This window comes from Cucumis melo, chromosome 1 (genome assembly GCF_025177605.1).
Source record: "Cucumis melo cultivar AY chromosome 1, USDA_Cmelo_AY_1.0, whole genome shotgun sequence".
NCBI lineage: Eukaryota > Viridiplantae > Streptophyta > Magnoliopsida > Cucurbitales > Cucurbitaceae > Cucumis > Cucumis melo.
Window position 1 is genome coordinate 32,754,048 of NC_066857.1, and position 17,390 is coordinate 32,771,437.

Sequence of the window (17,390 nt, forward strand, 5' to 3'; positions counted from 1 at the left end):
ATACAAATATATTTTGAGCATTTGGTGAGTCGTAATGAGATGCAGTTTTGTTGTAATGAATGAATGTTTTTTTTACCTGTTTTGTAATATATATTTTATTTTGATAGTTTTTTCGCTCTATGATCTCATTTTCGCTTCGTCTTGCTCACATTTTCGACATTCATTAAATTTTAGCTTTTTAAATAATATAAAATCTAAATTTAGATAATTATTAAATACAAAATTAAAGTCTAAAACTTATTAAAGGATAAGAACTAATTTGACCAATAAACTTTATATTAATTTATCTAATATAATTATTCTAAAAAATATAAACTAAACGAAGAAAAAAAGAGAGACAGAAAGAAAAAAAGGGGCGAAGTGTCGCTGTGTGTGGAGGAGTCGAGAGGCCAAAGCTGAAGTGAAGCTTCGTTCCCTCGCAGTTCTTTCTTTTGGCGCCAAAATCCATCATCTTCATCCTTGAATTAGGGTTTTCACACGTTTGATGCAAGCATTATTTCTGGGATTACAATGGAGGTCGGAAATGCCGTCGATTCCCCTACTATTAAGCCCATTAACAAAGGTATCGTCCACCGAATTTGCGCTGGCCAAGTGATTCTTGACCTTTCTTCCGCCGTCAAGGAGTTAGTGGAGAACAGCTTGGACGCCGGAGCCACTAGCATCGAGATTTCCTTGAAAGATTACGGAGAAGAATGGTTCCAGGTCATCGATAATGGGTCCGGCATTTCTCCCACCAATTTCAGGGTATTTCTCTGAGTTTTCATTAACTAAAGCTTTTTTCTTTTCTTTGTTCGTAGTTTCAACGGTTCCCTCTTTGTGGAAATGACAAATGACAAATGACAAATTTGTGGCTTAACTCCTGTTGACCATCGATCGTTGATACGTTAGAAGGAATTCATTTTTAACCCAGTTGATTTTTACGCTTTATGAACATGGAATTTCTTATTGGTTGATACTATTTTTCATTCTTTACAGGCATATACTGTCCACTATGTTTGATATGTTTGTTTTTTAATGTCGCAGGTTCTTGCTCTTAAGCATCATACGTCGAAATTATCAGATTTTCCTGATCTTCAATCTTTAACTACCTATGGTTTCAGAGGAGAGGCATTGAGTTCTCTTTGTTCTCTTGGGACTTTGACCGTTGAAACTAAGACAAAGAATGAGTCTGTTGCAACCCACTTAACTTTTGATCATTCAGGACTACTAGTTGCTGAGAAGAAAACTGCACGCCAAGTTGGAACCACTGTCATGGTTAAGAAGTTATTCTCCAATTTACCTGTGCGCAGCAAAGAGTTCAGCCGTAATATTCGAAAGGAATATGGCAAGCTCATTTCATTATTGAATGTAAGTTTTCTCTGTTGTATGTACGTTCTATCATTAGTGGATTAAGTAGGATGTTAATTAGGCTGTTAGGCGATGCCAAACATGGGCTGTAAACAGTCTTTATTTGCTCAAATATGGAGACACATTTTTCCTCAACTTCTAATTGTAATTTTTGGTGCATTGAAAAATTTAACTTGCATTACTATTACAGGTTAAAGAATAAATTTTACATTTGAGAACTCCTATGATAATATTCGTAAGGAAGGATTTCAAATCTCATGTTTGAAAGAAAAATTGCATGATCATAGATGAACAGGGTAGGGCCTTTGTTGTTTAGTTACTATCTTATTTAACGTTAAAGAATTAATTTTACTTTGAGAACTCCTACAACAACATCGATAAGAAAGGATTTTGATTCTCTTTTCAGAGTTGAAAATGGTGTGATCATCATCAAGAGGGTAGGGCCTCTATTGTTTACTATCTTATGTAAATATATTTTAATAATATGTATAAATACGTTCATAAGTTGTAACCCATTTAATTTCATCCAATGAAAGCTTCCTTCTTATTTATTTTATTATTTTCTGAAACGATGTATTTTATATATATGAAAAGTCATCTCTCTCTCTCTCTCTCTCTCTCTCTCTCTCTTTTTTCTAAAAAAACTTTTCTGGTTACTTAATGTCTTCAATTGTTCTATTCCTCATTCCAGGCCTATGCTGTCATAGCAAGAGGAGTTAGATTTTTATGCACTAATTCTGCTGGAAAAAATGCGAAGTCTGTGGTATTCAAAACTCAGGGAAGTGGTTCCATTAAGGACAACATCATAACAGTATTTGGTATGAATACCTTCAACTGCTTGGAGTCTGTATCTATATTATTATCAGATGATTGCAAAGTTGAAGGATTTGTATCAAAGAGTGGACAGGGAAGTGGGAGGAATATGGGAGATCGACAATTCTTTTTCGTAAATAATCGACCTGTGGATATGCCTAAAGTGAGCAAACTTGTAAATGAGTTATATAAAGGTGCAAACTCCCGGCAATATCCAATTGCAATATTGAATTTCACTCTTCCAAGTAAAGCTTGTGATGTCAACGTAACTCCCGATAAGAGAAAAATATTTTTCTCTGATGAAACTCACATTTTGCAAACATTGAGAGAGGAATTACTGAAGATCTATTCTCCAACTAATGCCTGTTATTCTGTGAACAAAGTTGAAGAACCTACTGTACAAGTTGATAGCCTTGAGCTGTGTTCTGATAATGGGAAATTGTGTATGTCATTGGAACATTTCTCATCTGATGGGGGTGATCTCAGAGATGCTTCTTCTCATCAGCCTTTGGCTGATGATGATGATTCTTTCAATAAAATTAAAGAGGTGGAACAATCCTCACATTCTACTGAGGTGTTAAATAGTGATGTTGAGGAAAATGTAACCAGAAAGGACTTTGCTCTTAGAATGCATGGCACGAAAAAGGCTGATGCTCTTTTAAATGATCATGATCAGCATAAGAGAACTTATCTCAGTAACAAGAAAGATGTACACGTTACTCCTTCCTCTCCATTTTTGTGTGTTACTGGAACAGATACAAGCCGTGTTCAATCTTCACTTGACAAGTTTGTAACTATAAACAAGAGAAAAATTGAAACTTCGTCTGCACCACTGTCTGAAGTGCCCGTTTTAAGAAACCAATTTCTTAATAATCAACGGAAGAAAAGCTGTCCCGATATCACTTCCAAGGATATAAAATGCACTAATGGAAACTGCCGTGTGTTTGATGATTTTTCAGTCGGGAATGATGAAGACAGCTCAATTCAAATTAAAACAGATAGAGTCTTCAGTAAAGTTGGTCTTCCACCATCCTCTGCAGACCATAGTGATGATGGAGAAGCAACAGAGGTATACAATTTTTTACATTTGTGGGGGTATGTTTGAAGCAACTGGGAGTATCATGAACCATATAGGCCATAACTTCATATATAGTTTCCTTTATTGATTAGAAATAAATTAATTCTCCCTTTTGAAAATTCTAAGCATCACTTCACATTATAAGTGGTACCTCTTCCCTTTTGGAATACAACTCAAAATTGTTGATGCTAGAATTTTTCTGTCAGAGAATCTGGTTGCCCAAATAATTGATGATTTGGGGTGCCCTAGTTGTCCTAGAACTTCAAACTATTTACATGGAAGCCAAGACAAGTAATTTAATATAAGCATTAAGATATTTCTTCGAGACTATTGGGCATTTAGGTGCGATTCGTTGTAACTTCCATCTTGTATTTTAATCTGAGGACAAATGGGATTGGTGCATGGCTTGGTGGCAAGTGACCACGTTGGTACATTTTGATATCATTACATTGTATGTGTTTTATTCATTATACTCTGTCTATCAAAAATTTGATGTCTCTAAGATTTCCCGGCCCTTCATGTAGCCATTTCTCTTGTAGGAAGATACAGGGGAAGCCATAGCCAAGGTGCATTCTTCTGTGATAGAATCTACTGCTTCACCCACCAAGGATCTTGAGATTATTTCTGAGGATCTCCCACTGCCCGTCTGCTCAATACAACCTTCTGGTTTGCTGAAAGAAAGCTCCAGTCCTCAATTGAAGTTATGTTCAACGTTTCATTTTGACTTTCATGAGTTGAAGAAAAGAAGGATTCAGAGGCAGTTGAGATACAAATTGAATGGATATACATGTGAACGAAAGAAGTTGAAATGGTCTCTGAAATGCTAACATTGTTCAATAATATCCACTCTTACAGTGTACAAGAGTAATAATTAACTTTTTATCCTCGCTTGCAGCCACTATGCTGCTGCTACTGTGAAGCTTTCCCAACCTGATAATGAAGACAGGAAAGCAAGAGCTTTAGAAGCAGCTGCTAGGGAATTGGACAAGCTTTTCAGAAAGAAGGATTTTGGTAGAATGAAGGTTGACCCACTTTTTTTTTACGTTATCTAATGATTGTTGCAGTTGAAACTATTACTTGTTGTAAGTTGCTGTTGACCATATCTTTCAGTATGTGCTTATATGTACAATACCTGTTTATTGCAAACTTTCATGACTTACACTAGTAGGACATGCCACTGGTGACATTTGATTGCTTCCATTAAAATTCTCCTCTCAAGACCTGATTAGAGTCTATAGCAATGTTTGGCCATAGTCTCTTTGGGGCATTCTTAAGAAAATGGGTTTTCTTATTTAGGAAGCTGAAGCCAAGATTGAAGATGAGTAATTCCTGATGTTAATACAATCTACGTCAATTTTGGCTTCTTGTAGGCCGAAAGGATAAAGTAGAGCATCCTTAGCATAATCGAATCAATTGTTTTACATTGATTCTTTTTTCACTTGAAGATGAAAGGACTAATAATTACTTCTATTTTATAGGTGATTGGACAATTCAACCTTGGATTTATCATTGGGAAGTTAGATCAAGATCTATTTATTGTTGATCAGGTGATTTTCCTTGAATCATCTTGGGCTTTTTTGGTTAATTTTTCATGTTATACCAAAATTTAAATGTATCTATGGAAATATTCAAATTTTAGCATGCAGCTGATGAGAAGTACAATTTTGAGCGACTGTCACAATCGACAATTTTGAACCAACAGCCTTTACTGCGGTGAGGGGCTTTGCTGTTCTTTATTTTCGTTTTAGTTTCTGTTAGAATGAGATGAGAAATTATGGAAAATTCTCTGGTTAGCAGAAATTGAGGGGAGAGAAAATAGAAAGTCTGGTTAAAATCCTTCTCTGCTTTCCTGAGGTCATTGTTAATTGTTCTTGCAGGCCGTTGGGGTTGGAACTATCTGCTGAAGAAGAAGTTGTCGTTTCGATTCACATGGATGTATTCAGGTGATTGTAGTTTTTGGAGAAATTATTTTTGAAGTCAAGAAAGGACCTATAATTATTGATTTATACCAGAGAGATCGTATCTTTTCTTTTTCTCTCTTTGTGAGAGTTTGTATCTCCTAAACATTTGATTTTTTTTCATTACATTATTGAGACGTTTCTTTCAACATGTCTACAATCATATTTCTGTCTCTGATCATCTGCTATAATTTTGCATCTAGTGTAGAGGAGTTCTATGGAATATGGAGAAGAAATTGTTAAAAATTCATTCGTTGTAGATTCCTAACACAGATCAGAAGTATCTCATCACCTATTTATCTTTTCTTTTCTTTCTTTTTTTTTTTTTTTCTTTTTTTTCTTTTGTGGGGGGGGGGGGGGGGGGGGGGGGGGGGGGGGGGGGGGATTATTTATTTAATACTAGGCAACCTTATCTGTTATGTAGTGCCTTCAATATTTGAGATGTACAAGCAGAATTTGTATAACTCGAACTACCTAGTTTCAATTTACTTTTAGGTGACATTATGCTGCATATAATTCCCATTTTTTCTTCCATTATTAGAATTGCTTTGGCTGAACCTTGTCTGTTATTTGATAAAGTCAAATTTCTTTCTGGTGACAGGAAAAATGGATTTACTATAGAGGAAGATCCACATGCTCTACCTGGCAATCGATTCAGATTAAAAGCTGTCCCTTTTAGTAAAAACATAACATTTGGAGTTGAAGGTGGTTCTCGTTTGCTTCACTAATTGTAGTTTCAGTAAGACAAGTGTTGGTTAAGAGTTTATTTTACCATGTAGATATAGAACTTTCACGTTCAGTGTCACAATTTTAGATACGGAAGCTGCAAATCATGGTTATTCACATCAAATTGAACTAGGAATAGTTATATAGTTGAGCAGAGAGATATGGATAAAGAAATATCGAAATTAAAGGAATGGGTTGTCTGTTGACATGTGGTTTAGTTGTTTATTTTTTTCCTATACTTCCAGAGTCTCTGCCTTGATCATTTTGAAAGACAATGTAAATACTGAGGTGTCATTGTTCAAAGATAGAGGGAACCGTTAAGTCCACTTGCTTGAACTTTCTATGATGCTTCTTGCTGGTTTTCCAGCACAAAATGCAATGTTACACATAATAACAATAGTGGTGTTGTTCGAACAGATGTAAAGGACCTGATTTCTACACTTGCCGATAGTGAAGGTGAGTGTTCCATAATTGGCTGTTATCGGATGGACACTGCTGATTCAGTCTGCCCTTCCCGAGTTCGAGCAATGCTGGCATCTCGGGCATGTAGATCTTCTGTTATGATTGGTGATCCACTAGGAAGAAATGAAATGCAGAAGGTGACACTCTATGCTGCTAACTCTATATTTTAAGGAATCTCTGACTTGAAAAAATAAGTTTCTTCTGAAACACTTTGTGCGGAATTAACAGCTGGACCTCCTGATATGGTTGTTTGTATCAGATATTGGAGCATTTGGCAGAGCTGAAATCTCCTTGGAACTGCCCTCATGGAAGGCCAACCATGAGACACTTGGTGGATCTTACAACAGTTAAAAGGTCAGAAGAACAGGAGGCTGACTGTTGAATGTTTCTTCTTCATTCTTATTTTTCTCCTCTTTTAGTTTAGAATGTGGAATCGTAATTACAGGCTAACTTTAATTTATCTGGGTCAACCTCACATTCATGTGAGTTTTAGTTTCCCTGTTTGTGTAATTTGTGTATAGTTCAAAAGTATAGTTAAGCTATCCATGTGTAAATATTAACAGTTATATTAGTGATAAGGTGCATGCGCTCCCCCTACCTACTATTCTGGCAAATGCGTCTAGTTTCTATTGGCTCTTCCCTCTTGTTTTACCTTGTATTGATATTCGTGCATGCGATCATCCTGGTTTAACACCGCCGACGTTGGCGTATAATGCCCCAATTTTCAAAGAATGTGATTTTATCGCCAAATTTATATGGTACTCTTTTTTTATTTGGTTTCTAACTCAAAATTTACCTTCTTACTTGTGCTAATACGACTAAAAGAGTTTAAAAAAGAAAAAGTTGAAAGAATACAATCTTACTACCAAGATCCTTTCGAGAGTTTGGGAAATAAACAGACGAGTTCAAAGAGCAACACATCAAACTCAACTTTATACTAATATTAAAAAAAACAGAGAAAATAAGTTGCAATTTTAAGCGTTCCTCGTTCATGCTCTTGTTGAAATAACGAACCATCAATTTTCCATATTACTTAGTATCATAAATCTGTCAGCAAAAGAAATTAAAAAAAAAAAAAAAAGAGCAATCACTAAGCAAACCGTAACACATAAACTAAGAAAAAGCCACACAACTCAGTTCAACTCATTCTAATGCATCATCTAGTATAGACTAGTGAAATAATATTTTTTCCTGGATTGCAAAGATTTAAGCAGTTCAAAAATAGCAGTTCCAGAGAAATTACACAGTGATGAAATAGGCCACATCATAAAGCTCAAAAATTCAAGCCACAACTATGAAAACATTATCAAATGCTTGGTTATTTATGAACCCCGCAAAATCATGTGCTAGCTGCAGCTTCCTTTTTCTCTTCTGAGGACCCAACTCCACCTTTGATTTCACCCTCCGGCTTTGCAGACTCCACCTTATCGCCACTTTTTTCTGGCTTTGACACCTCTTGTTCTACAAGATACAACAAAAGATATCAGCAACACAAAACGGCATATAACATACAAGTTACCATCAAAATAGGAGAGGGAAAATGTGATCGAAATACTGTAGTCAATATTTCTATAGCCTATACATTCGACCATTTCAGTTACACTCGAGCAAAGTGGGAACTCACCATCATCATCACTGTCATCGGAGTCGTTATCATCTCCCATATCGCCCATGTCTCCCATGTCCATGTCACCCATGCCGCCCATACCGCCGAATTTCTGCAAGATAAATTATTGATTAGAACAGGATATAGAAATAGAGAATAAATCAACCAGTTCAACTATCACATCCTTACCGAAAAGTCCATGCCTCCCAAATCCAAGTCACCTAGGCCAGCAGTTCCTGATCATCCAAAAGAATGTTGATATTCGATACACAATGGTAGATACGCAATAAAGGATGAAAAGTATAAAAACATAGTAGAACGCAAAAACTTAAGGCACAACAGAACTACCATCATCTTCATCCTCATCCACCCATTTGTCCCAATCTACTTTGACATAATGGGGTGGTTTTCCATCTCCACGCAATAGCTTTTTCCACCATCCCTTCTCTGCCTTTTCTAGGATACAGAATATGCTCCGAACTCCAATGTTAACTTTACTTTCCTGTTAGACAAGAATTCTGTATTGTTAAACCAGTATATCATATATTTCTTCAGATATTTCCTGACGACTAGAAATTAGATGCAAACTACAGGGTCCATTCAATATGTGAAAGCATACTCTAAATGGAACATACACGGCAAGAATTAATTAAAAGAGAAGTAATGTCTACATACCTCAACATTAACTTTATCGAAAAGCTCCAACTTCAGTTCATAATGATGATTCTCCGAACCAGCACTACCAGAGAAAGTGAATACTCCATCTGGTTCAAGATTGACCTTAGAATCCTTTGAGTCAGGGAGTTGAACAGTGATGAAGACTTTGTCCAGTCTCTGAGCCCATTTCACCTCAGGATGACGACTACATTATTTAACAAATGTTATCAGTAATCATAAACGTATAGATAAATTGCAACAGTCCCAAAAGTTACGTTCACATAGGGAATTCTCAAAAGTATGAATTAAACTAGATCACGTCCATGAGTCCATATATCATCCAACAGAATGAATTCAAACAGCTAGCCACCTAACCCACTCAAAATTCGAAACGACAAACCAAGACGCTATTTTAATATAAAACTCAGCAAAAAATGAAACGGGGCCAACAAGATAAGACCTCAGTTGACCAATTTGACTTGCACCATAATAACACAATAGCAACAAGTCCCAGCTGTAGCTTGACACAGCAATCTAAAAATTTATCTAAAGCCCCTATAAGTTAAAAAAAAAAAACAAAAACCCATGTCACCAAATATACAGTAAATGATGACAACAGAAAACTTGTATTCGATTAGAAAAACAATCCTGGGACCCTTGGAGAAAAGACTGCAAACCAAAAAAAAAAAAAAAAAGAGTGATGGCAGAATCAAAACTTACAACCCTCCCGACTAAGAAAATCAAGAACTATTTAAAACCTTACGTAAACCACAATGATATTCCCACAATTCTCATCACAAAACCAACCAAGCCTTTACAAATTCCAAGTCCCAAAAAACACATCAATTACGAACAGAAAAAGAAAAAAAAAACCACTACCATAATAATTTCGTAAGACATTTATACGCAACAACTCAGAAGACAACCTCCGACTCCCAGTACCCAAAGTAAAAGAAGCAACGATGATCTCATAAATTAGGCACAGCCCAGTAGAGTTAGAGATCACAAAATCACAGATCAAAACAGACACCCATAAGAATGCAATCCACGGGAAAATCAAGGTTGAAAAGGAGGGAAAGAGAACAGTAATTTACCTCATTGCTTCGGATTATACAAAGACGGTGGGAAGAAAAAGTGAAAAACCCTAGAGAAAGTATTAGGGAAGAAGAAACAGAAACCCTAAAGTCAGAAGATAAGCCAAGTGGGCGGTATGAGTTGTGGGATAAAAGAAGAGCGAATGAGGGTTCTAGTACTTTCTAGCTACAAATAATCTCCCTCACTTCTCTAGATGCCAACTTTTTCAATTTTTGTCTTCAATTTGCCTTCCATTACATCTTCATGGGCTCATATTCTTCTTATTGGGCCCTTTCTAATTGGGCCTTTTTCTTGCCCTAATCCAACTATACCCTCACGTGGATAATGTCGTTGATGAGATTGGTGTTTCCACCTCCCGGATTGTAACTAATATCATCTATTAGATTCAAAATAATTAAATATAATATTTTAAAAAAATTATAAGTATAGAAAAATTTGTTAAAACTTATCAATAATAGGCTATGTAGTAAATATTGGTCTGATAAACCATAAGGGCGTGTTTGGGATGGGGTTTTAGAGGGAAAAGGATTAGGAAATTGGGCCAAACCGTGTTTGGCCCAAGGAATATGATAAATAATCATAATCCCTAAATAACCCTATCTTATCCTATTTTTACTTTCTTACAACTCTACATTACCCTATCTAAATAACCCAATCTAAATTCTATTATTATTTTTTAAATTACTCCAATCATAATCCTTCCTCCAAACACATATTACTATAACACTACTATCATAATTTCTCCCCCAAACACATACTATTATAATACTATCTTTTATATTTTTTCCCCCAAACACATATTATCATAACACTAGGATTATCATAATCCTAGGATTATTATAATCCTTTTCCCCCATAACTCTTTTCCCTCCCCCAAACCCACCCTAAGAGTTTATAAACGATAGAAGTCTAACAGTGATAGACTTTGCTATATTTGTAATTTTTTAAAAAAGTTGTTATATACTTTATAATTTCTACCTATTATAATTACCTTAACTAAAAAGGTACATAGCATCGTTTTAAAATTGATTTGACAGTTGATGGATGAAAATAGATTATTCTAGTGATATTGTAAAAATAGTGATCGATATGTTATCTTTGATAACTGTATAAGCTTTCGCCACTTTATATGTTTGTCAACAATTTTAATATTCTAAATGTCTATAGCTTAAGGTTATATATCAAAAGGTTTATCTTACTCACTTTGATTTGCTCAATGTTTACGTCAAGAGAAAATGTTAACGGGAAAGTAAGAAGGAAAAGAAAAACCCTATACGGTGATTTTTTGGATGAGCTAAGAAATTATAAAATGTTACTTATGGGATACTACTAATGCAAAAAAGTTTATAGGATTATCATAGTACCTACCACTCTCATTCATTATTTGACACGTTTTATTAATTTACTATTATTTATTTTATAAATTCTATATAATCCCTAAACTTATAGTTGGTTCGTAATTTATTATTCACTTATTTTGTAGATCCAAGGAATTAATTATCCATCTAACCAATCATAAGTTTTTTATTTTTAATTATTTTGTTCACAACCGAACATAATTAATTATTACTATTCCTTTGAAGGGATTTTTTTTTTAATTAGTTTTATCATCGTCCAGATTAGATTTTGAAAATACTATACGTAACTAACGTTATAGATGATTAAATAATTTATAAGAATGTATGAAAATATCCAAATAAGTAGATTTTTTTGTGTGTGAAAATGTTAATATATTATGTTCGTATCAATAATGCCTTTACAATCTTAAGTTTTTTTTTTTCTTTTTTCTTATTAGTCTAATATAACATACGTTAATTTATTTTTAAAATCAAAAGCAAAAAGTAAGAAATAAAGAAAATGGAAGAGCAGAATTAATGTCATAAAGGATGCCTTAATTGGACGTAAGAATCTTAGAAACACACATGATTTTCAAAAGCATACATCATGCCCACGACTCCACCACCAACGAGCAGCTCCGATGCAACCTCCGGTGAATGCGAGCAGTGGGCTATTTTGGTTTTGTAGTGTGAGACTATGAGATGAACGTTAGGGGCAAAAAGCGACACAACACCATCGAGCTTGAGCGTTGACACTATTTGAGTGAGAAGGAAACCGATTTGAGGGAGAGTGGTCGAGAGTGACAACGAGATTGAGCAACGGAGATTTGTGAGTGAGAAAAATAAGAATAGGTGAGACGAATGAGAGTGTATTTTCAATAAAATGTCATCTACATTTTTTCAAAAACCAATCATTTGATATTTTCTCCCTAGTTTTTGGGCATTTATCTAGTAGGCTTCGATCTAAGTTGATTGTGTGTGAATGTGGTTCTATCATTTTCGAGTATGTTGTTGATGACATCACCATCTCTCTCTTCCACCAATGTCACTATTGTTTCTCTCTAACAATGGATGATTCATAGTGAAATTCAAATAAAAATTAAAACACGATGGGAATAAGAATCAAATACATTAGCAAATTGATTACAAAATAAAGAAATTAAATAATTACAATATAAACATATAACAACAATTTTAAAAGATAAAGAAGATGGAATAACAAAAGACTATATAGGTCAAAGACTTCTAGAAAAACTTGAAAATGTGGTAGATGTATATTCAAAACAAGATCAATAATTAACTTCGAAGCGTCTGGGCGTGTCTGGAGAGGCGCGGAGCGCGCGCGCAGGTCGCCGTTACGTCCGTCAGGCGTGCGCGCGTTCCGCTCGTTACGGAGTCAAACGTCTGTCATCGAATCTTCTAGAAACATCTCGGCTCTTCTCGGCCATGGGCGTGCGTGCCCGACGCGTGCTTCGGCTGCACGCACAACGTTGCGCGCAGCATGCCATCCGTCGTGTGGCGCGCGCGCATGGGCGTGGTGCTGCGTGTCAGGGGCATAATTGTCCAAGGTATTATTTACCGTTGGTCGTATGCCCGAATACCCCCAAATCACTTTATCTTTATGTCTTGAAAGTAGTTTAGGTTAATTCTTTCGTGTAGGTGTCGTCGAGTCACAGTGTGACATTTCGGCTTTTTCATATGCAAGCCTGCCAAGACCAAAATTCTCAATATGTACTATAGGGGGTACATGACTAGTCCGACCCCGCCCAAGCCTTGTCGCACTCTTTGCATGTTAAGCTATTTTCCTTGCAATTGACAGTCTTCAATGCTTTCTTTATGACGTTTTCAACTATTTACTTTCTCTCTCCCGTTTTATAAAAACATTTTTTCAAGAACGGGGAGGAAGGCTACGTCATACCGCAAGTTTGTTCGCGGATTCCTATTTTCGAACGGCTGACTTGCTGATTGAGCTAAGCAAGTGCCGCACAATCGTGTTGAGAAGTTACGATTGTGACAAGTGGTATCAGAGCAAAATTGGCTAATTGACGATAAGACCGAAACATGTCGTCGTCGAATCCATCGGGCAAGACCCAGAAAGACCGACTAGTAAAGCTGGAAGAACAGATGCTCTTCCTAGTCGAAGTTCCCCACTCCATCCGCTACTTGGAGTCTCCTCTCGATGAAATTTTCGAGAAAACTGATGCAATCGATGCGGTAGCTAGCCGTGTCGAAGCGTTGCCGATACAAGAGTTGTTGGCAAGAGTCGAAACCTTGGAAGCAAACACCAACGTTGGAAGAACTGTTAACTATGAGCGTGGGGACAGTTTATCAGGCTTTGCTGCCCCACATGGAAGAACGTGTCAGCGAGCTAGATAGCTCTCAGAAGACACTTCTAGAGATGATAAACGGCATGTCAGAGGATTTTCGAGCCACCCTCGATGTCGTTAGGAATGAAATCTCACAATGCGAGCAATGGCAAACCAAGTTCCGGGTGGAGGAACAATTCCTGTTACTAAGGTGAAGGTTCCGGAACCCAAACCCTTCTGTGGGGTGGGGATGCAAAGGCCTTAGAGAACTTCACATTTGACCTCGAACAGTACTTCAAGGCCACAAACACAGTCACCGAAGAAGCCAAAGTGACATTGGCGACGATGTATCTGTGTGAGGATGCCAAGTTGTGGTGGAGGTCCCGATACATGGACATACAGGAAGGGCGTTGCACAATAGATACGTGGGACATCCTGAAGAGAGAACTTCGCTCGCAATTCTTCCCCGAGAACGTGGAAATCTTGGCTCGGCGGAAATTGCATGATCTAAAACACACCGGCAGCATCCGAGAGTACGTGAAACAGTTTGCCGGCTTGATGTTAGACATTCGCGATATGTCAGAGAAAGACAAAGTTTTCTGTTTTGTCGAAGGGCTAAAATCGTGGGCCAAGACCAAGTTATATGAACAAAGGGTCCAAGACCTCACGTCAGCGTATGCAACAGCCGAACGATTGTTTGATTTGATCGGTGACTCTCATGATGTGAAGCATCACCAAAGTTCCTCACCTGGAAGGAATAGGAATAGTCGCCCGGGTTCTCCCAAAGCTGTCGAGGGAGACAAACGTTCTGGTAAAGACCGCATACCTTACCAGTCAACCACCGAAAATGCATGGCGAAGGCTTAATGATCGAAGCCCAACCAAGCGTCACCTCAGTTGTTTCATTTGTTAGGGGCCACATTTGGCGAGAGAATGCCCGAATAAAGTCGACTTCCATGCGTTTCAGGCCTCATTAATCGCGGATTCAGATGATAAGTCAAATCATGCTGAGGATGAAGCGGGCCTGATAGATGAGGGTGAAAGGACTCGAATAGAGGCCATAAAGTACATGTCATCTCTCCAGAAAAAGTCGGGGGAGGGACATGTACCAACAAAAGGGGGCTTACTGTATGTAGACGCCTGGATCAACCAAAAGCAAGCTAAGAGCACTATGGTCGATTCTAGCGCAACCCACAACTTTATTACAGAGGCAGAAGCTAGGCGTCTAAGGCTCCGTTGGGAGAGGGATTCAGGAAAGATGAAAGCCGTGAATTCCATTGCCCTACCTATCGTCGGATTGGTGAAGAGAACGACGATAAAGTTGGGAGGATGGAGAGGCCCCGTAGACTTTGTGGTTGTAAAGATGGACGACTTTGATGTAGTGCTGGGAATGGAGTTCCTCCTTGAACATCAGGTCATTCCAATGCCTTCAGCCAAATGTCTAGCGATTACCGGATCCTTCCCCACGGTAGTGCAAGAAGATATTCGCCAGCCTAACGGGTTCAAAATGATATCGGCCATGCAACTAGACGAGAGTCACGCCCAAGAGGAACCACTATCTGTGGAGATTCTGCTTGGGGCGTTGGAAAAGCCGAGGGAGACAGTCCCTAAAGACACTCTTTGTGTCCCGAAGAAGTGCCATGGTGTGATGCCAAGTAGTTGGCCCAAGTCCTCGTCGATGCGAAGGAGAACCGACCATGGGGTGGAGTCGCCATTAGAGGCAAAAGCGCATGTGAAGAATGCTTATCGCATGGCGCCGCCGTAGTTAGCCAAACTTCGAAAACCATCAAAGATGTTGGTAAATACGGGATGTAGTAGGCCTGTACAAGCTCCGTATGAAGCCCACGTCCTTTCCCTGAAGAAGAAGGACAGAAGCCCACAATAGTGTGTTGACCGTCGTACCCAGAGTAAGCTCACAGTCCGGCGTAAGTGTCCACTCCCCATGCTCACGAGGCGGGTGGACTGCCCACGTGGAGTGAAGCATCTCCCAAAGTCAGACGACCGACCGAGGCAATGTCGAGTAAGAACAACGAAGGCAAAGGGACTCAAGAAAAATTGTGTCACTAGGCATGAAGCATACGAGTTCCCTGTGGTGCCGCTGAGTCTTACTGATGTCAAGGGAGGACAGTGTTGTTCTGTGCAGAGCCAGATGAGTGCGTCGAGTCATGTGGGGGAGTGCCACCAAGGTGGGTCGTTGAGAGAAGAAGACTCTCAGTGGAGTGAGAATCGCGAGCGTCAGGTCGCCTTGAATGGTTCAAAGCAAGCCATTATCGAGGGGCCCAGTCTTGGGGTCGTCGATGCGGCCAAGACTCCTGAAGTTGAAGCCGAGCAATTCAGTTGTGTGCTCGGAGAATACCTGCATCATTGTGTTGATGGCAGACAAAAGAATTGGGCTCAACTGCTGAAGGTAGCCCAATTCGGTCATAGTGCTCAGACAGACTCGCCGAGCAAGAGAAGTCCGTTTGAGATTAAAGGTAAGAGGCATCATGCATTGCCGCCTCTCGCTGATAGTCCTTACGTAGGGGACCGCCCTCAAGTTCACAGAGTTGAGGAGGAATGAGAACAGATGGCCGACATCGCTCGAGTGTGCCTAGAAGAAGCTTCAAGGCCGATGGAGGAGGGGGTAAATCGAGAGCGATGCCCTCTTGAGTCCGAGTGGAAGACCAAGCTCCCATTTAACGGTGCAACAATGTCGTACGATCATCTGTCAACCTAAACTTGGAGGAAGACAGAGAAGTCGAGCAAGCCTTTGCTGACAGAGTAAGGATTGGTAGAAGGCCCACGAGGGAGGTACATAAATTCCTGGTGCAGCGGAAGAAGCCCCTCGTGGAGGTAATCAGTGGAGGACCTGTCGAAGATTTTGAAGCGTGGATGCAGAAGACCGAAGAGCTCCAGCTTCGCCAGTTGACGAGGACGTCAACCGTTTAAGTGGGGGAGAATGTCAAGGGCATAATTGTCCAAGGTATTATTTACCATTGGCCGTATGCCCGAATACCCCCAAATCACTTTATCTTTATGTCTTGAAAGTAGTTTAGGTTAATTCTTTCATTTAGGTGTCGCCGAGTCACAGTGTGACATTTCGGCTTTTTCATATGCAAGCTTGCCAAGGCCAAAATTCTCAATATGTACTATAGGGGGTACATGACTAGTCCGACCCCTGCCCAAGCCTTGTCGCACTCTTTGCATGTTAAGCTATTTTCCTTGCAATTGACAGTCTTCAATGCTTTCTTTATGACGTTTTCAACTATTTACTTTCTCTCTCCCGTTTTATAAAAACATTTTCCCAAGAACGGGGAGGGAGGCTACGTCATACCGCGAGTTTATCCGCAGATTCCGATTTTCGAACGGCTGACTTGCTGATCGAGCTAAGAAAGTGCCGCACAATCGTGTTGAGAAGTTACGATTGTGACACTGCGCGCGCCGTGCTGCACCTGCGTGGGTCGTGCGTGCTGCCTGTCGTGCACGCCATGCCACATTCGTATGGGGCGCACGCGCATCCTGCCGCGCGCGCCTTGCTTGAGCGGCCGTCTGGCGGGCGTGTGCGTCTGTATGCGCACATGCTGGGTTGGCCGCCGTGCCATGCGCTGCTGTTTGTGCGCATGGGCTACCGCTGTAGCGCTGGTGCTTGCGGCTTATTCGGGGCGCCCGCGCATTGTGCCGCGTGTGCCTTGCCTGAGCGAGTATGGGCGGCGTCTGGTGGGTGTGCATGCCTGTCCGCGTGCATGCTGGGCTTGCCGCCTGGTCATGCGCATGTGCCCGTGCGCATGGGCTGTGCTGATTGTTGGTGCTTTGGGGCCGATGGTCGTACCAATGGGCATCCGGGGGTGTCATGGTGTCGTGCTCCTGGGCTGTCCGTGGCACAGATGTTGTGGTTGTCCTCGAGAGGCACACACCAGTGTCATGGGCGTGTGGTGTGGCCACCTGTGGGCTGTCTTGTGGCCACGTCAGGGCTCCTCCGTGCCTATCCTTAGGGAGCCGTGGGCACATTTGGGCGCAACTTTGGGGC

General features: G+C 39.6%; 2 protein-coding genes across 5 annotated transcripts; one reads left to right on the forward strand and one right to left on the reverse strand.

Moving 5' to 3' along the window:
• The first annotated feature begins 329 nt into the window (after positions 1–329).
• Positions 330–6,998, forward strand: LOC103492825 (DNA mismatch repair protein PMS1). 4 transcript variants are annotated; one of them, XR_007822227.1, is made up of 11 exons: positions 330–744; positions 1,024–1,347; positions 2,039–3,229; positions 3,778–4,049; positions 4,134–4,260; positions 4,717–4,785; positions 4,878–4,951; positions 5,116–5,181; positions 5,798–5,901; positions 6,168–6,238; positions 6,340–6,482. XR_007822227.1 is itself a non-coding variant. In XM_008453369.3 (11 exons), the coding sequence occupies exons 1-11, from the start codon at positions 511–513 to the stop codon at positions 6,764–6,766; spliced, it is 2,766 nt and encodes a 921-aa protein (XP_008451591.1). In that variant the 5' UTR covers positions 331–510; the 3' UTR covers positions 6,767–6,998. The 4 variants fall into 4 exon arrangements, 3 of the variants coding, with proteins under 3 accessions (XP_050943205.1, XP_050943211.1, XP_008451591.1); XM_008453369.3 differs by lacking the exon at positions 6,168–6,238 and adding an exon at positions 6,644–6,998 and having other exon boundaries at positions 331–744; positions 6,340–6,521; XM_051087248.1 differs by having other exon boundaries at positions 6,168–6,478.
• Positions 6,999–7,527: 529 nt separating this feature from the next.
• Positions 7,528–9,958, reverse strand: LOC103492824 (uncharacterized protein OsI_027940). The gene is made up of 6 exons (XM_008453368.3): positions 9,742–9,958; positions 8,666–8,852; positions 8,339–8,492; positions 8,180–8,226; positions 8,009–8,102; positions 7,528–7,845 (listed from the first exon to the last, which is right to left on the reverse strand). The coding sequence occupies exons 1-6, from the start codon at positions 9,744–9,746 to the stop codon at positions 7,724–7,726; spliced, it is 609 nt and encodes a 202-aa protein (XP_008451590.1). The 5' UTR covers positions 9,747–9,958; the 3' UTR covers positions 7,528–7,723.
• Between the last annotated feature and the right edge of the window lie 7,432 nt (positions 9,959–17,390).

Excerpts from the sequence above, each read along its gene's own strand:
- LOC103492825 (XM_008453369.3), top strand. The coding sequence starts at position 511 with ATGGAGGTCGGAAATGCCGTCGATTCCCCTACTATTAAGCCCATTAAC. Across the intron at positions 4,786-4,877 it reads ATCTATTTATTGTTGATCAG|CATGCAGCTGATGAGAAGTA; the intron begins GTGATTTTCCTT and ends TTCAAATTTTAG. Across the intron at positions 5,182-5,797 it reads ATTCACATGGATGTATTCAG|GAAAAATGGATTTACTATAG; the intron begins GTGATTGTAGTT and ends TTCTGGTGACAG.
- LOC103492824 (XM_008453368.3), bottom strand. Across the intron at positions 8,493-8,665 it reads TCGATAAAGTTAATGTTGAG|GAAAGTAAAGTTAACATTGG; the intron begins GTATGTAGACAT and ends CTTGTCTAACAG. Across the intron at positions 8,103-8,179 it reads TGGGAGGCATGGACTTTTCG|AAATTCGGCGGTATGGGCGG; the intron begins GTAAGGATGTGA and ends TTTATCTTGCAG.